At 41.8% G+C, this 26,736-nt stretch overlaps 1 protein-coding gene across 2 annotated transcripts in view; it reads right to left on the bottom strand.

Annotated features, from left to right (window-relative positions):
- The window catches only part of CAMKMT (calmodulin-lysine N-methyltransferase), a 245,004-nt gene that overhangs the window by 47,485 nt on the left and 170,783 nt on the right, over nucleotides 1-26,736 (bottom strand). For both annotated transcript variants that reach the window (XM_083605524.1, XM_083605525.1), the window contains exon 4: nucleotides 5,168-5,228. In XM_083605524.1, coding sequence (XP_083461650.1) covers nucleotides 5,168-5,228 — 61 coding nt within the window. The remainder of the gene's footprint in view (nucleotides 1-5,167; nucleotides 5,229-26,736) is intronic.

The raw sequence follows: 26,736 nt of genomic DNA, 5'->3' as shown, positions 1-26,736 counted from the left end.
CAACAGAGATACACATCAGCATGGGAGCGATGTTCTGTAAGTTTTGATAAAGTTTGTTTATTCATTTCAAACATAAAGGAGGTGTCTGAAAGATATGGGATTCAATTAAATTTTAGATCCACTGAAATGAATGGACATGAGTAAGTTAGGTCTAATAATTTCAATAGGACTAGTTGAATACCACCCATGGTTCAACACAAGCACTTGGAACTGCGCATAGGAAGCTACTGGAGGCTGGTGGGGTGCGGGGGACAAGAAACCCAAGATATTTGGTATAATGCTCATTTGGGTTTTGTTTTGTTTTGCATGACAAGGACATTATAGAAGTCTGCCTATGGAAAATTTACACTTATACTGTTGTTGTTGTTGTTGTTGTTGTTGTTGTTGTTGTTGTCACCCATCTGTCTTGAGAAACAATGGAAGATTGTGCCATTGGGAGATAAAGTCAAACCATTGGAGAGTTACAGTTCCACACAAGGTCAACCTCTGGCTGAGAACTGAATCACAACAGTCCAGAAAACAGAGTTGAGGAGGAGTTGTAATCAAGCAGAATAAAGCAAGCCAGGATCAAACACAGTCCAGAGGACAGAGTAATTGAGTAGAGATCCTGAGGTCAGCAATATGGGAAGGCAGTCAAGAGGTAGGACAAAGAAGGTAACACAGGTTGCAAGAGTCTCCGACACCCATTCGCATCCTTGGGTTCCTAGATGTTGCTGGACTACAGCTCCCATCATGCCTGACTCTGGCCAGGATGGCTAGGAATGGTGGGAATTGGAGTCCAATACCATGTCTGGACCCTTGGTTGAGAAAGGCTGGCCTGGAAGGGGAAAGACATGTGGTGGTCCATCAGCTAGCAGACCTCAACTGAGGGCTTATATAGTCTGGTCCCTCAGACTCCATCCAGGACCAGCTGCACACACTTACTTCTGCCCTCAGGAGCCCTTTCTTCCCAATGCGTCCCTTAATCTCAAGCTGTTCCCTTGGGCTTTCAGGCATGCACTCTTTTGCTGAGCCAGGGATTTCTGACAACTATGCTCTCTGAGACTGGCAGGTGAATCAGAGGGTCCACTCCAAGGGCCCTTCCTGGGCAACTTCTGAAGGCAGGCCTGGTGAGGTCTCTCCCTGGATACCAAGGTCTTCCAGATCAGTGCTGAAATGGGATAGAGTCTCCAGGCTTGGGGAGGCCTGGTCTTTGTCAAAGGATAAGGTTTTCAGAATTGTGTCAGGCCCCAGTAGGACAAATCCACTGGAGTTGTAGCAAAGGGCAGTTGGCAGACTGAATGGGATTCCTAGGTGCAGCTTGGAGATTTTCTACTAATGTATGAAATATATTACCTTGATGGGAATAGTGAGCATATTGGGACTTGACCGTGTGAACTTTCTGCAGTAATACTAGCTATGATCATCTTGGCTGTGAGTCCTGAAAAACCTGCTCCCTGCTTTTCAGGCCTTTTCCCACCTGGCCTAGGGAGGGTGGGTCACTGACTTTGTGGTGTAGTAGCCAGTGTGGTGTAGTGGTTAAGAGCAGTGGACTCGTAATCTAGTGAACCGGGTTCGATTCCCTGCTATTCCACATGCAGCTGCTGGGTGATCTTGGGCTAGTCACACAGTCTCTCAGCCCCACTCACCTCACAGAGTGTTTGTTGTGGGGGAGGAAGGGAAAGGAGAATGTTAGCCGCTTTGAGACTCCTTCAGGTAGTGATAAAGCGGGATATCAAATCCAGACTTCTTCTTCTTCTTCTCTAGCTGCAAAAGTTGAGGCTGCTGAACAGACTCTTGGGTTGGTGTGTTGTTTAGGGTTTTTTTCCGGGGGCGGGGTTGTTGCTGTTACTGATATATTTTTTGTATTTTTATATCTTCTTGTGATTTATGTAGAAATCTTTCAGTCTGGTACTTTTTGATGTGTTTTATTTATTATTTATGACTACAGGGAAAGAGGAGAGTGAGAGGAGATACCATAGCCGTCTTCAAATGTCTAAAGGGCTGTCACATATGGATGCTTTAGCTGAGATTCCTGCATTGCAGGGGGTTGGACTACATAACCCTTGAGGTGCCTTTCATCTCTACAATTCTATGATTCTACTTTAGTCATACAATGGTACCTCGGGTTACAGATGCTTCAGGTTAAGAACAGTTTCAGGTTACGAACGGACCTCCAGAACGAATTAAGTTCTTAACCCAAGATTCCACTGTATATGTATTTTTTTCATGTTGTAAGGCACCTTCAGCATGGTTTTAACTATGAAGAGGCAGCATACAAATAAAATGGTGTGCGTGCGTGTGTAATACTGAAGTATACTTCAAGTTGAACAGGAGTAACAGGATTATATGAAATTCTATGGTGATAGTGATAGTGAGAACACAACTACCATTGGCAATCAGGTCTCCAGGAAGTTATCGCAGCTATACCTAGAAGTTGTTTAATTCTTTGAGATGGAAAGTGAAGACTTCCTTTTGGATTTCTGGAACTTTCAATAAGGAGGATTAGAGTGGAATTTCTTTGATGCATAGCAGGAGACTGGTAAAATTCTAGTTGGGCCCCCAAACTGTCCCACGTGCAATGATTTGGTCAGAATGTTGTTTTGTACTGATTTATTTTCTCTGCAGTTTATTCATTGTACCCTGCTCCTAAATCTATATAGATTAAGGGTGTTCAACTGTCAGAGGCAGTATGTTTCAGAAAACCAACCACTGGAAACCGCAGGATCGGGGAGTGCTGCTGTGCTTGGCCCTACTTGCATGCTTTCCATAGGCATCTAGTTGGCCACTGTGAAAACATTATGCCGCTGGATTGATGCATTGGCTTCTTCTTAAGTTCTTAAAGGTAGGATTTTAAATAGTTTTACTTACTTACTTACTAAATAAATAAATGTCACAGATCATCTGCTGAAAATGCTGCCTTAATGTCACCTAGCATATATAATCTAAGGAGTGTTCGGGTGTTCAGTCATCCAAAAGTCCAGAACAATCCTCCATACCAAAGCTAGTTTCCTAAAGACTGCTGTGGAAGTTACAAAACAGAGCTCTAGGAGGTACCAGCTATGCTATGTACAGATTCAGAACCTAATTGTATGTGTCCACAGAGAACATGAAGAAGAGCCAGATGCATCCCTGAGGAAAATCACTTGTGTTCTTAATTACAGAAGGAAGGGCAGCATCCATACTTACCATCCAATGTGGTGTCTGCAATTATGCAGAAGACTTAAGTATACTGAACAAAAATACACAAGTGAATACACAAATACAACAACAACAGTTAAAGAGTGTTGTGACACCTTAAATACTAACAAATATATTACGCTAAGTATCCACAGGCACCCTGACAAAAGGGCATGAGCCCACAAATAATTATGCCAATATTAAATGTGTTAGTGTCTAGGGTGCCATAAGATTCTTTGACTATTTTTGTTGCAAGAGTTGTCCCTCTGAAAAAAAGGTGAAAATTTAACCAAGGGCATTTAATGTAAGGATGGCAAAACTGCAAACAAGTAGCTATTCAGTCTCATGAAATTAGCTCTATGCTGTTGATTCCAGATCTATTTTTTATATTCAAAATTTATATACACTATAGGCCTATATAATAGGCAGTCAGTTTTTCATTTCCGTATGAACATCTGTACTAGGTAGGAAATAGGTTTATGTCCCCTACCCAGCTCATATAGCACATGTAGCGGAAGTGAACACTAGTAGTTCAATATGTGCAAAGACATACACCAACCTACATCTTGTTGGCATCTGTCTGTCTTGAGAGAAAATGGAGTACGCCACCAGAAGTGAAGTGAAACAGCTGGAGAATCACAGCGCCTGCTGTTGCTGCAGGGACCAGTAACTCATAACTGCTGCCTCCTGTGTTGTTTTTGCTGCATTAGCTACAACAAAGTAGTCTTTCAGGGAGTGCAAGCCCAACATCACCATGGTGTGTGAAAATTTTGGAAAGGTTGGGAGGTTTACCAGAGGCAGAGGTGCAGCGGTTTTTTTCTTTCTTTCTTAAAATAATCTTCATTTTAGCATCACCAGTTGTGGAAGGGATAGAACTCCTTTGGTCAGCTGCCAGCTGGCACCCCATCTCAATGAAGGATCAGATATAGGGCCATTATTGGAGAATGATGGAGACACCCCCACCATTTTTAGAGGAGGAGGAGTCGTCTAATCTGTCTTCACGGCAAGGGTGGAGACCCTGTAGTACTCAAATGGCCATGTGGCGTCTGATGAGAGCTGCCACCTAATAACATATGGATGGTCACCAGATCCCCATGGCTGGCCTATGACAAGCACCCAAATGTTCTATATATTTGCATCCCTAAACAAACAAACAAACAAACAAACAAACACTTCCCCTCCCACACCATTTTTTTGCCATCTGTGAATGGAGTGGTAAATTAAAGTCGGCTTTTGTTTGTTTTTAGCCCTATGCATTATATCATACTATTGGCCATGTTGATTTAGAAATACAGATACATTTCTCCCAAGCAAAAGCATATTTGTGGCCTTCTGTAGCTCCCGTTCAAAATAACTGAATAAAAGGGCAGGGAGACAGCTGCAAAAATTGCCCTGCTATGTCACATCTTAAATGCCCCTAATTTTCTGTGATTCTACCAAGTACACATTTCTTAAGCCCAGCAAGGCCAGGAAGCTTGATCTATTACATGTTCTGTACTGTACCAGCATGTCTAGATGGGGAGCCTTGCAAGCCTCTGGTACCGAAATATGAAAAATATACAGAAAAACAATAGTAAAAAGCATGCAGAGAGTGCAAGAAATATTCTGGTGCCAAAGCTCTACTTTAAAACTATGATATACCTTCCCAGACAATACTTTACTGACTTTCAGAACAGAAGTAAGAGTAAACTCAGTAACAGATGCCTTTTGTTTTTCCCCTGACCTTCACAATCAGTGCTGATCGATTGACGCCTCACTTTTGTTTCCCAAAAATCAAAGTGAAATAAAACGCCTTGAGTGGAAATCAAAAGTCTTTGACATATAGCAGAAAGCTTGCTGTGCAATATTAGTACCCAACGGCAGCTCCAAATTCTTTGTTAAGAGCAACATGCTTTCACCTTGAACTTTTAAAAACAGAATCTGACGACTTAAATCATAGCAATCTTTACCATGCAAATATAATAAAACTAATGGATTGGAAAGGTTCTTTTATGGGTTGCTTTTGTACCTGAACACTTCATGGTACTTCAGGCAGTAGTAAGCTAGTACCTCTTCAGAAGGCCAGATACCTAGAGAGAGAGAGAGAGAGAAATGGTCACTTTTAAAAGAAAAGGCTCTCTTAATTTTTAAAAACCTATACTTAGATCTGTCCAAAGTGATCCTTTGTTGCACTTTTAAACATGGGCCAGGAAGTAGCAGGAAAAAGTGAAATATATGCTGTTTGAGTTCTGTTCAAGAAAATAGTTATGTGTGCTCATATTTCTCTAGAATGAGTGTGTTGTGTTCCATTCTTGTTTCATACAAAAATGCCCTTTATTGATGTTGAATTCTGTTTGTCACAGCAGCCTTAAATGGAGACTGGGAACAGTACAATGTGCAGCTGGGCTACAAGTCAAAGCTTATGGAAGGCACTCTGCACCACTGAGGCCACCTGAGCTTCAAGTGACAGCAAAGGACCCAGGAGTACCCCCACTCCTTTAGAGGGAAGGTAACCTTATCAAGAGCAGGTAAGCTCCCACCCATCTGGTCTAGAGAACCACCCAACAGCGCCTCAGCCTTATCTGGATTGAGCTTCAGTTGGTTGGCTCTCATCCAGTCCATTACTGAGGCAAGACAATGGTCCAGCATATCCATTGCCAAACCTGCAGATGTAAAGGAGAAATAGAGCTGTGTGTCATCAGCATATTGCTAACAAGGTACTCCAAAACTCCGGATAACCCCCTCAGCAGCTTCGTGTAAATTTTAAACAGCATTGAAGGCAACACAGAACCCTACACTGAAGGCCCCATGGGGCCGAAGAATCACCGTCTGGAAATGACCATCCAAGTACGACCAGAACCACTGCAAAGTGGTACCACCCACAGGGGCAGACTTTGGTCTTTCAAATTTCAGTGCACTCTGTGAGAGGGCAAAATCTGAAGCCCCCACCTCTCGCCTTCTGTTCTGCTCAATTCACCACATCATAGTTTTGACGCCCTCCGGAGCCCCCTAGGCGGAACAGGTTACACTGTCCTAAATCTGCCTCTGCCACCCACCCCTAACTCAGACAGCCACTCCAGAAGGATACCATAGTCAATACTGAAAGCCGTTGAGAGGTCAAGGAGAATTAACAGGGACACATTTCACCTCCACATTGCTCTCACAACAGAGGTAAATCATACAGGGCACCCAAAGCAGTTTCTGGGCCAAATCTGGGCCTGGATCTTGTTTGTGACCATCTGCTTAAGAACCTTGCCCAGGAAGAGGAGATTGACAAGTGGTCAGTACTTAGATTGCCTGAATCCAGGGAGGGTTTATCGAAGAGTGGTTTTATCACTGCCTCCTTCATAGAATCATAGAATAGAATCATAGAATCATAGAGTTGGAAGAGACCACAAGGGCCATCGAGTCCAACCCCCTGCCAAGCAGGAAACACCATCAGAGCACTCCTGACATATGGTTGTCAAGCCTCTGCTTAAAGACCTCCAAAGAAGGAGACTCCACCACACTCCTTGGCAGCAAATTCCACTGTCGAACAGCTCTTACTGTCAGGAAGTTCTTCCTAATGTTTAGGTGGAATCTTCTTTCTTGTAGTTTGGAACCATTGCTCCGTGTCCGCTTCTCTGGAGCAGCAGAAAACAACCTTTCTCCCTCCTCTATGTGACATCCTTTTATATATTTGAACATGGCTATCATATTACCCCTTAACCTCCTCTTCTCCAGGCTAAACATGCCCAGCTCCCTTAGCTGTTCCTCATAAGGCATCGTTTCCAGGCCTTTGACCATTTTGGTTGCCCTCCTCTGGACACGTTCCAGTTTGTCAGTGTCCTTCTTGAACTGTGGTGCCCAGAACTGGACACAGTACTCCAGGTGAGGTCTGACCAGAGCAGAATACAGTGGCACTATTACTTCCCTTGATCTAGATACTATACTCCTATTGATGCAGCCCAGAATTGCATTGGCTTTTTTAGCTGCCGCGTCACACTGTTGGCTCATGTCAAGTTTGTGGTCAACCAAGACTCCTAGATCCTTTTCACATGTACTGCTCTCAAGCCAGGTGTCACCCATCTCGTATTTGTGCCTCTCATTTTTTTTGCCCAAGTGCAATACTTTACATTTCTCCCTGTTAAAATTCATCTTGTTTGTTTTGGCCCAGTTCTCTAATCTGTCAAGGTCGTTTTGAAGTGTGATCCTGTCCTCTGGGGTGTTAGCCACCCCTCCCAGTTTGGTGTCATCTGCAAATTTGATCAGGATACCCTTGAGTCCATCATCCAAGTCGTTGATAAAGATGTTGAATAAGACCGGGCCCAAGACAGAACCCTGTGGCACCCCACTAGTCACTCTTCTCCAGGATGAAGAGGAACCATTGATGAGCACCCTTTGGGTTCGGTCAGTCAGCCAGTTACAAATCCACTGAGTGGTAGCATAGTCAAGACCGCATTTTACCAGCTTCTTTACAAGAATATCATGGGGCACCTTGTCAAATGCCTTGCTGAAATCAAGGTAGGCTACATCCACTGTGTTCCCTTCATCTACCAGGCTTGTAATTCTGTCAAAAAATGAGATCAGGTTAGTCTGACATGACTTATTTTTCAGAAATCCATGCTGACTATTGGTGATCACAGCATTCCTTTCTAGGTGCTCACAGACTGTTTGCTTAATGATCTGCTCCAGAATCTTCCCTGGTATTGATGTCAGACTGACTGGGCGGTAATTATTTGGGTCCTCTCTTTTCCCCTTTTTGAAAATAGGGACAACATTTGCCCTCCTCCAGTCTGCCGGGACTTCGCCTGTTCTCCAGGAATTCTCAAAGATGACTGCCAGTGGTTCTGAGATCACATCTGCCAGTTCTTTTAATACTCTTGGATGCAGTTCATCTGGCCCTGGAGACTTGAATACATCTAAACTAGCCAAGTATTCTTGTACTATCTCCTTAGTTATTCTGGGCTGTGTTTCCTCTGCTGAATCATTTGCTCCAAATTCTTCAGGTCGGGCATTGTTTTCTTTATCGGAGAAGACTGAGGCAAAGAAGGCATTGAGGAGTTCAGCCCTTTCTGTGTCCCCTGTTTGCATTTCACCATCTTCTCCTCTGAGTGACCCCACTGTTTCTTTGTTCTTCCTTTTGCTACGAACATACCCATAAAAGCCTTTTTTGTTGCTTTTAACCTCTCTAGCAAGCCTGAGTTCATTCTGTGCTTTAGCTTTTCTGATTTTGTGTCTACACGTGCTGGCTATTTGTTTGAATTCCTTTTTGGTGGTTTCCCCCCTTTTCCATTTTTTGTACACATCCTTTTTTAATCTTAACTCAGTTAAAAGTTCTTTAGATAGCCACCCTGGCTTCTTTAGGCACCTTCCATGTTTCCGTCTCATTGGTATTGCCTGAAGTTGTGCTTTTACTATCTCCCTCTTAACAAACTCCCAGCCATCATGAACTCCCTTTCCTTTTAGTATTACTGTCCATGGGATCTCACCCAGCACTTCCCTAAGTTTTATGAAGTCGGCTTTCTTAAAGTCGAGAAATTGAGTCCTAGTATGCTTGGCTGCTCCTTTCCGCTGTATAGTAAACTTCAGAAGAGCATGATCACTCGCGCCTAATGATCCTTCCACTTCTACCCCACTAACCAGGTCATCAACATTGGTTAGGACCAGATCTAAAATGGCTGTTCCTCTTGTTGCTTCTCCCACTTTCTGGACAATGAAGTTGTCTGCAAGGCCAGTGAGGAATCTGTTTGACCTTATGCTCTTGGCTGAGTTTGACATCCAACAAATATCCGGGTAATTGAAGTCCCCCATTACTACTATCTCCCTTCCTTTTGCATGCTTGGCCATCTGTTCCAGGAAGGCATCATCTATGTCCTCCGTTTGGCTTGGGGATCTATAGTAAACTCCCACAATGAGGTCACTGTTATTCTTCTCTCCCTTAATTTTGACCCAAATGCTCTCACTTTGGCTTTGAGGTTCTAAATCTTGGATCTCTTCACAGGTATCCACATCCCTGACATATAACGCCACTCCTCCTCCTTTCTTGTCTGGTCTGTTTCTCTGAAATAGATTGTATCCCTCCATTATTACATTCCAATCGTGGGACTTATCCCACCAGGTTTCAGTGATGCCTATTATGTCATATTTAGTTTGCTGTACCAAGAGCTCAAGCTCATCTTGTTTATTTCTCATGCTTTGCGCATTAGTGTACAGACATTGAAGTCCATTAATGATTCCCCCGTGTCTCTTATTTAAGGATTTTTTCCTCCCACCACTAGGTCTGCGTGCTGTTTGCTCCATTTGGTCTATGACATTTGGATGATCATCTTCATCAATTGATAGATTCCTACCTTCAGGAGCACTGTCTCCCTCTCCCACATTAGTCAGTTTAAATGTGGCTTCAAGCAGCCAGGGACCACACCTTCTCATAAGGAGGCATTAATCACCTCCTGGCTCTGCCAGCTGTCCCTGCCCCACTAGCTTTTATCAGTCAAGAGGGGCCAGGGTACAGAGCGCAAGCAGCCACCTTGACCAATCCAAACACCTCAAACCTTACTAAGTGAAACTCATCCAAAACAACAGGACTAGACTTTGCTCTGGACACCCCTTGATATTTGTTTGCTGTAACAGGGGAGTCAAACAAATCACAGTGAGCGACCATCAGTTCTGTTGCATTCAAGAGGCCCTGCAGTACCCAGAAAAGCTCTGTTGGATGGCACCATGAGGATGCAATAGAGGCAGCAAAGCATGCCTCCCTTGCTGCGTTCACTGTCAGTCATGATGAGCCTCGTCCCCGACATTCGACTGCATTCTGCAAGAGTTTTCTTCCACTTGTGTTTGAGCCACTTCCCAGCCAAGTTTCCACACTCTAAGTTCTGGAGTGTACCACGGAGCCAAGTCACTTTCTCTCAGACTAACCTAACTTACCTGTCATCAGGTTAAAATGACAATTCAGGATTCCATGGAGAAAGGGAGAGGTACAAATATAACAAACATACCTATTTTCACCTGATCAATCAATATGTTTTGGTAATATGAGAATGAAAGTATGTGTGAGCTGGTATAGCATGACAGTTATGAACATGGTTGGTGCATAGTTGAAATCTCATCTCAGCCAGGGACTCATACACTAGATAATCATATGCAGGACATAGTTCTCAGCTCCCTGCATCTACAATATGACGACGACAGCAACAACAGCAGCAGCAGCAGCAACAACAACAACAGCAACAGTAGTCTACAGGACTTTGCTACCACTGTATTCTGCACATTGCCTACTGCATTCTTGACATCAAAAGAATCTTAAATAGTAGTCAGAGTACCATCAATGGGCTTGACCTTTGGAAAGAAAGGCAAAGGTTCTTCCTATTACAAGAGCTTTTCCTCATTATTAGCCAATGGTTGAACTCGGGAGCCCTCTGGATCTTTCTGTTTGCATGAACGAGCACAAGGAGATGCTCATTCTTGTGCATCCAGAGGATGGTGCGAACTTGGAGCATTTGTTAGCTAAAGGGCAATCTTCATTAGCCATGGTATCATTAGGATTTAAATTATATCCTCTATGGCCTCCAGCCAGCAGAAAGGGATAATCCATACACACTACTGCACTATGTTAGATCAGAGTCACATTATAGTAATGCTTTGTAGAAATCCCAGAGAAGTGAAACTAGCTTCCATAAGTCTCCCGCCCCCCGCCCCCACGGGAAAAGTTTTCTTCAAGAGTAAGGATGATTTCTGCCAAACCCCAACAAAGATGATGGGGGCATTCTTAGCTCTCATTCTGGAGGAAGCGTTATCCCACTACCCTGTTTTCCCCAAACTAGTCAGGACAACAAGTTGTCTCTGTGTTTGTTTGTATGTAGGCATATACCTACAGGATACCTTCCCGAGCTCACTATAAGTGAGCACACAGCCCAAAGAGAGTATGGTGTAAAGTGGAATTTATTTATTTTTTACATCCCTATTGCTCTTCACCCACTATGTGAAGAACTGCTTTTCCTGAGCTCTGCCTTTCTTTGGATGCAAGCTCAGTTGAGGTTACCAGTTCCTGCGCTTCCCACCACTGCGCCATAATTGAGAACTTTCAGCTTCGACTGAGGTGTATGTGTATGAAAAATTAACTTATGCCTATCTGTAAATCGTTTTCCTCTCATAATATATATTGCAATATTGAAATGAGTGAAAGGATTATTTTGTACCTCATAACCATTAAAGGCTCAAAGTGCAAAGTCTACTCTGCCCTTTCCTAATTGCAGCAATGGTGCTAATGCCCCACTCAAGGCTAAGAAGTTCAGCCACACTGGTAGAATAACTTGAAAAACCTTCCAGCCCCCCCCCCCCCGCCCCCAGGTAGTTGCACAGTTTTGGGACTGTGTGGTATCCATCTCCCATGTCTGCCTAGAATTTGTTCTGGTGTGGATGGCTGCAATGGCAGAGAAAAGGGTCATATCAACATAAGGGAACATTTGTTGTGTGGATTGTATTCTTTGTATTTCAAACCAGTTTTTTGTTTTGTTTTGTTTTTTAAATTATCCACCAAAGCAATTTTTCATGTCTAGTAGATGTAACTCATTTAGAACCACCTGCAATTTTCCTCAAACTAACTTTCTTTATTAAAACCCTTTTTTTTAAAAAAAAACAACAACCCTCAAACTGTTCTCAGTTATGTCACAAAATACTAGCCATTGCAAGACACGTCTCAACCTTCTAGAATTTCTCTCTCACCTTGCAATTTGGAAAAATTAAACTTTGTCTTTGAATGACAGGTGAGTCACTCTACCTTTTATTGGGGGACTGCCGCAAATGCAGTACAAAGTTAGCACTCCGTTCCCTGGTAGTAGCAGCTGTCATATCATCAATGGGAAAGACTGTAAACAGGTTCCTCTGAATCCACACAACAACTCAATCAGCCACTAGCTACACATAATGCACCTTTCTGCAATCCTTTAGTATTACAAAGTAACATGCCAGTAATAATTCCAGGCACAGACAGCAGCAGAAACAACAAAAATAATAGTAGCCAGCACTCTCTCACAAACAGAGGTCTCAAATATGGAAGTACACAGCGCTACCCACTAAAGCATTAAGCCAGCAGCAAGAATACCTTTGTTAATTTTAGTAAAAGGAAAAGCTTCTCTTGCTTGAACAGGTAAGTAATCCTCTTTGATGGCTTTCAAAATAGGGATAAGCTTAACAAGCCATGTGGAGGAGTTTGCACTTTGACTTCTACTCCCTTGTACTGACCTATATTTTATAATATGCAAAGATGTAAATAGCTATAGATCAAAATGCTGCCTGGATGTATGTATTCCTCATTCATCACAAAGCCTGGGAACCGTCCAGCCCATTGAAACCAACAGGAGAAATTAAACTCTTTGCAAATGTAATCAAAGGGTTTTCATTTTGGACCCAATCCAAATGAGTGTAAAATGTGCTTAAGTTCCATTGAAATCAATTAAGCTAAGCCCTATTATTCAATTCCATTTATTTGTGTTAGGGACAGCGACAACATGCATTGATATGTCATATTCCTCTGGCATGTCGCCTTTGCTACATTTAAGGTAAAGGTAAAGGGACCCCTGACCATTAGGTCCAGTCGTGACCGACTCTGGGGTTGCGGCGCTCATCTCGCTTTATTGGCCGAGGGAGCCGACGTACAGCTTCCGGGTCATGTGGCCCGCATGACTAAGCTGCTTCTGGCAAACCAGAGCAGCGCACAGAAACGCTGTTTACCTTCCTGCCAGAGCGGTACCTATTTATCTACTTGCACTTTGACATGCTTTCAAACTGCTAGGTTGGCAGGAGCAGGGACCGAGCAACGGGAGCTCACCCCATTGCGGGGATTCGAACCGCCGACCTTCTGATCGGCAAATCCTAGGCTCTGTGGTTTAACCCACAGCGCCACCTGCGTTTACAACTGTACAAAAGTTGGAGGGCAAACATGATGCAGGATGCCTCCTGTACTCATGGAGGCTTCCTGCACAGTTTAGGTCCCTGCATAATACAGCACTTCTCCCTCTAACCCAGGCATAGGAAACTCCGGCCCTCCAGATGTTTGGGACTACAATTCCCATCATCCCTAGCTAACAGGACCAGTGGTCAGGGATGATGGGAATTGTAGTCCCAAACATCTGGAGGGTCGGAGTTTTCCTATGCTTGCTCTAACCCGCTGATCTTTCCTTGTGTGTCCCTTTTATTTTGGCAAGCACAAGAACCAAAGAACGGCCCTGCTGGAACAGGCGAAGCCAAGGCCCATCTAGTCTAGGCTACTGTTCTTACAATGGCCAACAATATGCCAAACATGATGTTGGAACCAGATATTTACTGAGATAATATCTAGTTTGCTCTTAAATTAAGCCTAATTCATTTCACTGGGGTTTAAGTGGAACTAACTTTCTCTGAATTAAAGCCAATACATATTTCAAGGTTATTCCACTTGAAAGTCTGTAAATTCTTCACTGATTATACATTGGCTTCCAGCTTTACATGTATCAAGTTAACTAGGCATTTACATTAAAGCCTTCTTTTGTATTCATACACGTCTTATTTATACCTTTCTACACACTAGACAAGCTTTCTGCTTTACACAACTTAATCTGTATATTTCCCCTTCTCCTCCATATGTTTGATATTCTAGTTTCATTCTCTCATTAAATGATTGCACTATTATTTGCACCCGCGAATGTTATAAATAGGAGCACTATAAAACCTTTGTGTGAGTACAGTAATTGTCACCTTTAAGGTCAAAACTACATAAGAGAAAATTAGATGCTGGATGAAAATCTGGCACTAAAGCAACATGATAAAGAAACCATATAATGCATGATTGTATCCTCCAAGGAATTAAACATATAAATGGTCATGTATTTTAAATGTGGATCTGCCAGGAAAGCTCCCAAAGGCCTTCACCAGCAGAAGGTGAAGTAACAGCAATATCTTCATAAACCTCATTGAGTTAAATGGAGCTCACTCACAAGTAAGTGTGCGGAGAATTGTGACATGTTCGAAATCTTACAATTCTGAATGGATTAAACCAGTTGGCCCTCAGGAAGAGTTGTGAAATGGAAGGGGTCAGAATATATAGGTTTTAAGAAATTTTTAGAATTAAAGCTAGCTTGGTCAATTAAGGGCATACAAGGTTTTTTTTAGAAATATTCTATCTATCTATCTATCATCTATCTATCTATCATTTTATAGAAATACCAGCAGGAAAGCACTACTGCATTGTTAGCTGCCACACGGCAACTATAAAAGGGTTGCATTTGAAGCAGCATACAGTGCCACCAGGTATTTCAACAAAACAAAGAAAGCACAAAAGGATCCATAAACCATAAGCCTGAGTTAGTGAGGTATCATGCTTAGTGGACAGCAGAATGAGTTAAATATTCAGCAGAATTCCCATCCTATATCAGGTTCCAAAGAGAGAGCCAGTTTGATATAGTGACCAGAGCATTAGAAAAGAATTTGAGACAGGTCTTCAAATCCCCACACCCACAATCAACAAAGCATCAGCTGTGGTTCATCAGAACTCTAGTATTTTGTTTTTCTTTCAACAAACAATACTTTTTGCTCAAATGGCTATTTGTGCATTGAGCTCCACACACACACAAATAAATAAATAAATGCCTAAGCGTTCCCTAGACATGTGCAAGATGAGAAATCAAAATATTTTGCTAGCTAGGTGGTATCATACTCAAATGATATTTAGAGTTTTATTAAAGTATGTAACTCATTTCCAGCTACAAAAGCATCATGTTAAACAAACAAACAAACAAACAAAAACCTAATAAATTTATATACTGCCTTTCAAACATAAAATTATTTCCAAAGAAATTTACAGACGACAAAACAGTAAAACACTGTTGCACACCACCCCAATTTCTGAGTGGTGCTTACCCAGGGTTTGTATTTCCTTTTGGGAATGAGGCACAGTAGAAACTGTGGTGCTTTTATGATATATGGTTTATTTACACATATATACAATCTGATCTTATGATTGAGGAGTTCACAGCATTAATACCCCCCAAAGGGTCTTGCTTCTCCCATAGCCACAGCCTTGGATTCTAGCAGAAATCAAATGTTGCTCTCTGACCCTGTGCTTGCTGCTTTTTTTCTAGCTTCTAGCTCACATAACAGAAAACTCAGCTCTCAAACTCAGTCTTTGTCCTTCTAACTATCTAAAAGTTGAAGGAGACGGTCCCATCCATTTGTTATCTGGCACAGAGGCCCTTTCCTTTGTTCTCTTAATGGCTGGTCACCCAGGTGGTTACCTCATCAGGAAGCTAGCCTGGCTTAATTAGATTTTAACATTTGCTAGGATTATAGGCGTCTGGCCCCCACAAACAACGCAACGCAACACAACACAAATACAAGGTTCATTGGGGCAGCATGTAAGATCCTTATACAAATACCCTACTTCCCCATGTGCATACGGACTTTCCTAATTTCTATTTCCTACAGTGGTGTCCTACAGAACCCATTTCCAGGGGTTCTGTAGGACACCACTCATGAGGACCCTCTGTCTTTCAAGAACTGCTTAGACCAGGTCTAAATGTTATATTTCCAAGTTTGGTGTTGGCTTGGGAACTGAGTTGTAATATTTCCAGAATTGTTTGTGTGCTATGGGGTGAAACAACAACAAAGCAGTTGTTGACTACGATGCCATAAACAAACCACTGTACTGAAGAAGCACATCCCATGAAGCATGGTTAGCAGCAAAACACAACTCAATAGGTCCATATTTTTAGTGTCTTCCCTTTACAGTACAAATAAGGCCACACAGCTGATGCAAATTTACTTCCTCCCTTTGTGCCAAGTCCTTTGACAAACCACAGAGAAAGAGAGGGATAGACCAGCCTCCTCTAGACCAGCCACTCAGGCCACCACACAAACTGCTTGGGTGTTATGTGATACCTTTGCAGCACAGCAAAAAGCTAGCAGTGATGGGGAAAGTGTCCCTTGAGAAAGTGTTCCACTGCTGTGGTGCTATGACTCCAAAGGCCCTCTCCTGCACTCCCAGCTGCTGCATCTCAGACATGGAGAAGAGCCCCTGAGGTCAGTCTAAGTCAGGGCTAGCGATTGTGGTGCCCCCCAGACTACAACTCAGCCCCAGCCAACATGACTAGTGATTAGGGATGATGGAAGCTGAGGTTAAGTAATATCTTGAGAGCACCCATTGGCCTTAGTAGACATTCAGTAGACGTTCAGTAGAGATATAGAAGATGGTCCTTAGTAGACTTTCATTTTACATTCGGCAGTACTTTCCCTTATCACTGTGAATCTTAATACATATACAATGAATACATGATCACTCCTCCCATTTTCCTCCTCTTCCAGGTTTTAGACCAGAAAGCAAAAGAAATATATATAATAGTGTCAAAGAGAGATTGCCACCTTCATGTACCCTGGGAATAGCCGTAAGTACCGTAACACAAAGCAAACTAGAGAAATTGAAGCACATCTCTCTACGTTTCCTTCTCTGTTTGTCTTTTATACAACCCTCTTTCAATCTAAAGCTGAATTTATGAGATTCTGATCACCGAAAAATATGTATAAACAGCTGGCAGAGACCTTCAGCTTGGCCAAAATGGTCTCGGTACTCTCTATCTCAACAGGCTTTCAGCTTCATTATTATTCACGGCCAGGAGGGAAACATGATGGTTTGCAATCTGCAAATTTCTTTTACAGCACAAACTTAAGAAGGCCTATGGAACTGTGATGGAAATACAGTAGCAAGTAAAAAACTATAGATGCTCCGAAATCCAGGCTATATGGCAGCGCTGTCAAATTGTACAAGGCTGCCTGTATTATTGTCTTTACCACCTTTTTTGTGTCAACTGAATGAATTTTGATTTCGTTTTCCTTACCCAGTTTTCAAATAATCATTAAAAATTAAACAACATGGGAACAAGCCTTTTGTGATTACAGCCTTCACTCTCCAGCAACAAGCTGGATCTATGAATTTACGTACTATTGTAGATGTAAATTGCAAAAATTTTACATTCAACTATATTAAAACATCTATTCCAAAAAATGATTACCAGTTGTGAAAAGCAGACAGGCTTATCACTTGCTGTCAGTTGTTCATGTCTAGTTAAGCAATAATGTGCTAAAACTGCTCTTTTGTTTTGTGGAAGAATTTTGGCAATAGAAGAAATGAACACTCGTTTAATAAAAACTCAGGCTGCCTTTTGCTTTGATGGAGGAAGCAGCTGCCTGTTTTCATTTGCTGCAGAGCAGCAAAACCCATCAATATAATAAGCAGCTTAGATGCATCCATCCACAGCATCTGTAAGGATATAGGGCTATTCGCTCAAAACCAATCCTTGGTTTAATTTTAACAAAGATGTGTCTGACATATTTGAAAAATGCATTATAATAGCGTTTTGGTTTTGGGGTTTTTTTTTTTTTTGAAATACTAGCAATTTCTCTTTTCTTTTTAAATACTTTCCACAGATTTATGAGAAGGGAAGCGGGTGTATCTGAGCGATGGGAATGATAAAACACACTGCAGCAACAATCTCCAATACAGGTCTCTCTCTCTCTAAGAAAAATGCAAACACGGAACATTAAGAGCTTGCCTGCTACTTCATATTCTCTTTTCCTCTCTTCAAAATTGCGGGGGGGAGGGGAGCCTTTAAGCCTATTGATATTGTTTGTGCAACACATACAGAGGCAGACGGAAAAGCGTAAGACTATGAAACAATAACCAAAAATATGAAGGGTTACATACTTTGCTCCAGTTCTTTTGTTACGTTAGCAATTGTAATTACGTGACTCATTATCCCCAAATATATTTGCAATTTGTTTTAAACTGACAGTTTTAACTGCTAAGTTTGAGCAAAGGAAAAAGAACCACCCCACACACAGCAACTTTCGGCAGCAAAACTGAAGAAAAATCACACCATGATACTCAGTTCTGAAATACATACAGCTAGAGCCTGTCAATGAAACATTCATGTGTGTATTTTACTTCTTCTATTGTCCATCAACTTAAATTTCACTTGGAGTTGTTATGCTGTACATTTAAGCTATTAAAATTCCGAGATGTTATTATTTTTGTGCTGTCCAATATTCTAAGACCTTTCTAAGCTGAGCTTTTAGATGATTTGCACATTAACGGAGAAGTCAGATAATTCTTAATCCTCCTTTTTCAGATCCAATAATGGATAAGGAAGCATCTTAGCATGATCAACTAGCAATCTGCCTAGCTAGAGTGGTAGTATACCTGAATTTAGGATTAGCCATTGGTTTCCCCCCCATAATATCTGATTTAAATGAGCACTCATTTTGAGAAGTGAAGTGGGAATGTTTTCTATGATAGCTAAAGTGATAGCTGTTTCCATTTAAACATGCAGTCATGAATTCTAGGTATGCTTGTTCACATTCTGTGCAGAGAATTCTGCAGAGTAACAAGAATGTCTTAAGCATTTCAGGTAAATAACTACTTTCCTTACCAACAATCTTAATAGCTGATGAATACAGTTCCAATTATTTAAATCCTGGTCAAAACAGACATCTAACTTTTCAAATTTACTGGCTTTTCCCTTTGCACCTTCATTTTTGGAGGCAATAAATGGTAAATAATACTCCCTATTGTGCACATAGGGTTGTGTTCTAATCGCATCCCCCCCAAGTGTAAGTCAAATATTGTTTCCGACTAACTATGATCTAGCAACAGGGATACATGCACAGAAATAGGCTTTATTTAAACAAATTTATAATCCACTTTTAGGGAGCTCTTCACAAAGTAGCTTACACATTCATAAAAAGTGCATTGATCTGTTGCAATGGGGGTTTCAGCAGCCTGCTCTATGTTTGGGACTTGGATCAAGCAACCTGGCTGCATACCAGGTACAGCCATCAGGCACAGGTTGGTAAATTATCATTGTGAAGGACAGAGTGAATTCTCTTGAGTAAGATGGGAACACCCTAGACACTCTCTTCTCATGCCAAATGACATTTATATTCTCCTGCCCCATAAAGTCTGTTAGTATCGTTAGCTCAGTAATAATCATACAGTCTTCTCCTATGCTCTCTTTCTAGACTGTGGCTGAAGTCCATATAGAGCAATAGATGAGATCTCAATCCTTGGCAAGTATGTCCTATGTGGAAAAGGGAACACAGTCTTCTTGCTCGGCATAGCAGCCATGGAGCTAGCCAACTTTACTCATGTTGGTTGACTCAGTGGCTGGGCGAGGGGCTCTAAGTCTTGAGTATTTGGAGATGAGCAGCTCTAGTTTGCTGAGCTTCACATAAACCTCTTCTCACCCCTAAATCTCTGCTCTGTATACAAATTGGTGTTGGAATAATAATAATAAAAAAAACACCCTTCTATAGGACCCCTCTAAAGTAGCAAATTGGATATCTTCCTAAGGTCACCTTAGTTGGCCATTTACACATCTGAATATAAGTGTGTGTGTGTTCCAGTCATGACAAAGAGGTAAAATTTATTGATGCCTTCAACAATTGTGCCCTAGAACACTAAGCAACCCTAGACTTAAACTTAAGTTGTGTCCAGGTGCGAGATGTAAGTGTGTTGAACCATTGGCTAACAAGGGAGTCAAAGGTGTGCTAAAGGAGGTTATGGAGATTTCAGAGAAGCTGAATGAATGCTTTGCTTCTGTTCTCACAGCGGAAGGTCTACCTTTCTTTTAAATCGGAACCACTGAAGGTGGTGAATGTACTGTGTGAGTGCCTGGAGGCATTTGGAAGATGGACGGCAGCTAACGGATTGAGGTTGAATCCTGATAAGACAGAAGTATTGTTTCTGGGGGACAGAGGGCAGGCAAGTGTGGTCCTGAATGGGGTAACTGTGCCCCTGAAGGACCAGGTGTGCAGCCTGGGAGTCATTTTGGCCTCGCAGCTGTCCATGGAGTCACAGGTTAATTCTGTGTCCAGGGCGCCTGTCTACCAGCTGCATCCGGTACGCCAGCTGAGACCCTACCTGCATGTGCACTGTCATGCCAGAGTGGTATATGCGCCGGTTATCTCCCGCTTGGACTACTGCAATGCGTTCTACATGGGGCTAACTTTGAAAACTGGTGACTGAAAGCAGCCACCAAGACCATATAGTACCAGTCCTGAAAGACCCACATTGGCTCCCAGTACATTTCTGAGCACAATCCAAAGTGTTGGTGCTTACCTTTAGAGCCCTAAATGACCTTGGCCTGTATATCTGAAGCAGTGTCTCTCTCCCCCCCCCTGCCATTGTTCAGCTTGGACACTGAGATCCAGTACTGAGGGCCTTCTGGCGGTTCCCACACTGCAAGAAGGGAAGCTACAGGGAACCAGGCAGAGTGGCGCCTGCCTTGTGGAATGCCCTCCCATCAGATGTCAACGAAATAAACAACTATCTGACTTTTAGAAGACATATGAAGGCAGCCCTGTATATGGAAGCTTTTTAAGGTTTAATGTTTTACTATGTTTTTATATGTGCTGGAAGTAGCCCAGAGGCGCATCCTAGTCAGGTGAGCAGGGCACAAATTAACGACGACAACAACAATTTATTATTTCCCTCTGTCTGAAATAACTTTTGCAGTAAGTAAGTCTGAGGACCTGAGGCAAAGAATGGTGACCTAATAGACAAAATAAAAACTGACTGGGTCCAGATGGCATCCACCTAAGAGTTCTCAAAGAATTCAGTGTGAAATTGCTGATTGTCTAACAAAAATACGTAACCTAAGGACTGCAAAGTGGCCAATATAATGCCGATTTATAAAAAAGGAATCCAGGGTAGATCCCGGAAATTACAGCCTGGTTAAGGTTGTCTGTCCTGGGAAAACTGGTGGAAAATATTGTTAAAGATAAAATAACCAAGTATATAGAAGAGAAAGCCTCGCTGAAGCAGAGGCAGCATGGCTTCTGCGAGAGTAAGTCCTGCTTCACTAACCTATTAGAGTTTTGTGTGAGTGTGAACAAGCAAACAGATACATGTGATTTGGTTGACATAGTGTACTTTTAAAAAGCTTTTGACAAAGTACCTCACCAAAGACTCCTGAGTAAGCTTAGCAGTCATGGAATAAGAAGAGAGATCCTCTTGTGGATCAGGAACTGGAGTAGAAATAAATGTAGAGTTTGCCCAATGGAGAGATGTAGAAAGTGAGGGCCCCAAGGATTGGTATTGGGATCTGTGCCTTTAATTTGTTCATAACCCATCTAGCGTTAGGGGTGTGAGTGGTGTGGTGGCCAAGTTTGCTGATGATACTAAACTATTCATTTTTTTTTTTTTAAATAATATTTATTAAAATTTTTCAAAAATACAAAAAATATCACTTTACGGGACTCCCCCCTTCCCCCACCCCTACCATATTCCCCTTTCATATTGTTGGCCAAACAAGTTCCCCATTCAAATTGAAACTTAATTTGTTTTACAGTAAAAAAAAGAAAAAAAAAACCCAGTGTTCTTTCCCCAAGACCCACCCCATGTCATTCCACAATTTCCATTTTTTAATAAAAGAAGCACCCCAGATAATAGAAACAGAAAAGGTAGAGAATAAAAAAAATATAATGAATAATAGACCAATTCAGCAAAAAATAACCAAGTTGGCAAGCCTTTGGAGTTTTAGTTCTCCCCCCCCTGTCCCCGGTTTAATTTCCCCCTGACCATCAACCCCTGGTGTCTGCCTGGAATTCTTAAGACCATAAATCACAACTTTTCCCCAACTCCTTGCTGGCTTTTTCTTTTTTAAAATTAAAAATAAATTTTTTTGAAAATCAAAATTATTATTATTATCATTATTTTTCAAAACTTTAACTTCAGTCTTTAATAAAACTGTAATAGAACTCCCTCCATTGTTCTTTCCAGGTTGTAGTCTGATTTCCCTTTGTTCCGCTGCTAAAACGTTGTAGTTCGAAAGTTTGGTAAGTCTGCAGGGATGGTTGTTATTCAGGGGCAAAACCTTACGTTCAGTCCCTTCCTTTCTTCAATAGAAAAATCTATTGTCTCCTTTAAAAAAACAAAAAAGAAAACACCCTGAAGACGAGATGTTATTTCCGTTTTGCAGCTTTCCCAGAAGATAACCAGTCCTGTAAAGTTCCATTGGTGTTTTTCCACTTTCCCAATCCTTGTAATGTCCCGAAACTCCTCAAGGGGGATTGTTGTATCTTTGTTTCCTCTAATCCAAAAGTCAATTTGTTATCCATATTCGCCATTTTGTATCCAAATTTTAACAAGTTGTAGCAAATTGTATCAAATTTAACCAGCCAAGTTCTCATAATAAAATCCACTCCGCTTTTCGACTTTGACAGCTATTTTGACAGCTGTCAAGATCTCCGACTCCTTTCACCAGGCTCTCTCTTCAGTCACCCCGGTTCCCAGGGGGGGGGGTTGCGTTTCCCTTCTCCAGTTCCTCCTCCAGCACAGTTCTTGTAGTTCCCCATCGTGAAATTTTGGATTTTTATCAGCAATGCAAGCCTTTTTGGGTCTTGGTTTCCCCGTCCTTGTTTTGGAAAGTTTACAATAGGGAGGGGACTGACTTCCTTTTTGGATCCCCCCCGCTCGTATCCAATTCGAAAAAAAAAATTTTTTTTTTCCTCCTTTTGAACCCGATTTCCAAATTTACTCACGGGTTGTTGTTGAAAAGTCCGAATTTTCAATGGAAGAAGTCAGCGCTCTCCGCCGAATGGCATGCGGCTTCGCTCAGCAGGGGAAGCAGAGAACTCAAGGCACCACGCTTCTCCCCGGCACCCGATCCGTAGCCTTTAAAAAGGCTCCTTCACGAGTCGGGAGGGCGCTAACGGTGCAAGCCGAGTCTCCATGTCCACGGCCTCCGTGGCCGTGGTTTCTAAGGGTCCCCGCATCGCCGGTGCGGTAGAACCCAGCCCCTGCCGAGCAGACTCCCTCCGGAGCTCGGAGGGAGTCCGCCATTCGGCGATGGCGCCAACCCGGAAGTCGATACTAAACTATTCAGAGTTGTGATATATATGTATAAAAAAGGATTGCAAAGACTTGCAAAATGACTTCTCCTAACCGAGTAAATGAGTAATAAAATGGCAAATGTAATCCATTGTAAACAAGCATAAAGTGACTCATTTCAGGACAAAAACATTAATTTCACATGTACACTCATAGGATCCAAACCGGCAGTGACTGACCAAGAAAGAGACCTTGGGGTTAGTCAGTGCTAAGAAAGCATTAGAGGAAATTGAAGAATTTGGACAAGTAGCAGGTTTTAAATTAAACAGAAAAACAGACATTAACAGACAAGATACTAAGCTTTTCCTATATGCAACAACCGCAGCAAGAATTTTATTAGCGCAGAAGTGGAAACAAGAGGAATTACCAACAAAGGAAGAATGGCAATTGAAGTTAATGGAGTATGCAGAACTGGCCAAAATGATGGGAAGAATCGGAGAACAGCAGGACCAGAAGTTCATCAAGGACTGGACTAAATTTGTAAATTATTTGAAAGACAACTGTATTCAATCAAACACGTTGGTAGGATTGCAAGAAGCTTTGTAAGGAAAGGCATAAAAATCACTGCAGAGAAGAATAAGAAAATATAATGCTTTGATGTTTTTGATTTGAAAGCAATGGTTAAGTAGTGAAAACGCAGAAATTTGAAATGAAAGGCAGAAAATCATAAGGAAGGTCTGAAGGAAGTCATGGCCAAATTGTATAATATAAGAGGAGATATTGTAATGGAAAGCATTATTGTAAAATTAATAAAAATGATATGGCAAAAAAAGAAAGAGACCTTGGGGTCATAGTGTATAGTTCAGTGAAGATGTTGACCCTGTGTGCGGTAGCTATGAAAATGTATTTTCCATTCTAGGTTTCATTGGAAAAAGAAGACTGCCAATATCATAACGTGGCTATACAAATCTACGGTGTGACTGCATTTAGAATACCGTGTACAGTTCTGGTCACCTCAAGTCAAAAAGGATATCTTAGAGTTTGAAAGGGTTCAGAAGAGGGCAGCCGGAACGATTAAGGAAATGGAGTAACTCACATATTAGGAAAGGTTGCAGCATTTAAGGCTGATTGTCTAGACAGATGACTTAATGATTTTAATGCCTGTTGTAGCAATTGTAATGTGCTATGCCAGATGCTATGTGGTTTTTAATTGTATTTTCATTGCTTCTTTTATGTACTATATTGTATTAAAAATTGCATTCCACCGAATACAAACTTTAATACAATAAAATAAATAAAATACAATTGAAATTAATATGAATATTTAATATGGGCATGCCACGGACCACCTGAATAAAGCTCTACAGACCACGGTTTGGGAATCCTTGGTTTAGAGAGTTCTTAAAATCTAGAAGGTATGCTTTAGTACACTTAACATTAGCTAGAAGATACTACGTACTTCCCATCATTCTAAGGAACTCAGAGCAGTGTATGCTGTCACTTTCTCCATTGATCCTCACCACAATCATGTGAGGTAGACTGGCCTGAAACCGAAATTCATGGCTGACTGTCAAAGTAAATGTGATAGTAAAAGACAAGTATTAAACCATTATTAAAGGCTTGACTCATTCATCGTATCAATAATAAGTTAAGCCAAAGTAGTCTGGGTAGATGAAGGGCCAAAATAGAATAGCAGTGGATTGCAGTGTGAGTGAAGGGCTTTTAAAACATTTCGCTCCCATGCCAACATCTCAATGAAGATTGTTCACTCCCACCTGCCACTGGTGCCAGTAGTAACTTCTTTCCCAGTGCAAATGACAGTTTTGAAGTGGGGGTTGTTAGGAACTTGGAATCAGGTAGAAAGATCAACTAGTTATGCTGTTGTCCTGATCTGAGGTGATCCCCACAGCTGTCATTTAACACTTTCCTGAAAAGATCGGGCACACTGTACTTTTAATACAATGCATAAAGGTAAAGGTAAAAGGACCCCTGACTATTAGGTCCAGTCATGGCTGACTCTGGGGTTGCGGCGCTCATCTCGCTTTATTGGCCAAGGGAGCCGGTGTACAGCTTCCGGGTCATGTGGCCAGCATGACTAAGCCGTTTCTGGCGAACCAGAGCAGCGCACGGAAACGCCATTTACCTTCCCGCCGGAGCGGTACCTATTTATCTACTTGCACTTTGACGTGCTTCAAACTGCTAGGTTGGCAGGAGCAGGGACTGAGCAACAGGAGCTCACCCCGTCGCGGGGATTTGAACCGCCGACCTTCTGATCGGCAAGTCCTAGGCTCTGTGGTTTAACCCACAGCGCCACCCACGTCCCAATACAATGCATAGCTTGGCCCAAAGAAGTGGCTACTTAACTCTTTCCTTAGAAATCAGTTTTCAGCACAAAGTTGCTCTATCCAAGCTGCTTTTCCACTCTTGGAGGGAGATGTAGAAGACATGGCGATTCTGTGTTTTCCCCAGCAAGAAAGATGGTTGGGGAGAGTAGTTTTTGAGCTGAAAAGAGACAGGCGGGAGAGAGTTAAGCAGTCTCTATCTGCAAAACTTCCCAGACCTGGAAGGAAGATTCACTGAAGATAGCAAACATACATAGGATTGCATAGTTACAGGTTGCAATCCTATACAGTACATGTCTACTCAGAAGTAAGTCCCATTGAATTCAGCAGGGTTTACTCCCAGGTAAGTGGATATATGATTAGAGACTCAGCATCCACTGAGGCTGCTTTATTTTTTTCTTTAGGATTCAAGAAAAAAAAAAAAAAGAATCGCACTGACTCTCAGTTACAAAAAACGTTATTTTCCACATTATAGCTTTACAAGCCTGGAAATGTAAAACATCTTGCTGTATGTGTTGTTTTTTACGTTAACAGTAATTCCTAAAAGGTGGGAGCTGAATTATGCTCTGATCTTTAGTCAAACTAAGCCCCCTGATCTATTGACTGAACTACAGTTGCACTAACTTGAAATATGGCCCCTCAAATGGTTAAAGGCTGAATGTGATAATTTAACCTTCTATGTTCTTTTCCATAGTGATTATATATAATGTATATTGCAGAATCAGGCTTTTGAGTTCCTTGCCATCTTAGAAATACACCCTGAACTCTAGCGATAGCAGAGTGTATGACTCCTTATTTTATACAGATCTCATCCCCATAAGGTCGTGGAATATTATGATACCCTTGTGTACCTCAAATATTTAGCAGACAAGATCATTTGACAGTTAGGCTATGCTTCTCTAAATGAGTTTCTGGTTTTAAAATGAAAAGATGGGTGTCCATTCTTCTGAAAAGTAAGCTCCTTTCTTCATGATTAAACAGACCTCTCTATTACACTGTCATAAACTTTTCTGCTGTCGTTGAATTTGATCCCCCTTTAATAATAGGGGAAATATTATTCCTATTAATTCTGACACTTTGGGTTCCATCTCTTGTAATTAGCAGCCAACAACAATGTTCCACACTGCTGTTTTGTGCTGAAAATTCAATCATAATAAATAATGAAAATTCTGTTGTTTCAGAGAGAGGATGGGGAAAAAATCAAGCAAAATATATACAATTTGCGTGCACACACACACACAACATGATATTGAAAAAGGTAATTTACTATGTATTCTTTTCTGAGACTATGTGGATTGTCTGCTGTCTGGAATAGGAATGAAATCTCGCCTTTGGTATTTCTCCGAGACTGTGATAGCTCAGTTGTCTGCCTCCAAAATGCCAAGATAGGGGAATCTCATCAACCAGAGACCAGCTACA

The sequence above is a fragment of the Podarcis filfolensis genome, assembly GCF_964270895.1.
Source record: "Podarcis filfolensis genome assembly, chromosome: 3".
NCBI lineage: Eukaryota > Metazoa > Chordata > Lepidosauria > Squamata > Lacertidae > Podarcis > Podarcis filfolensis.
Note: the sequence above shows the minus strand (reverse complement) of the source record. Positions and strands in the feature narration are given on the sequence as shown.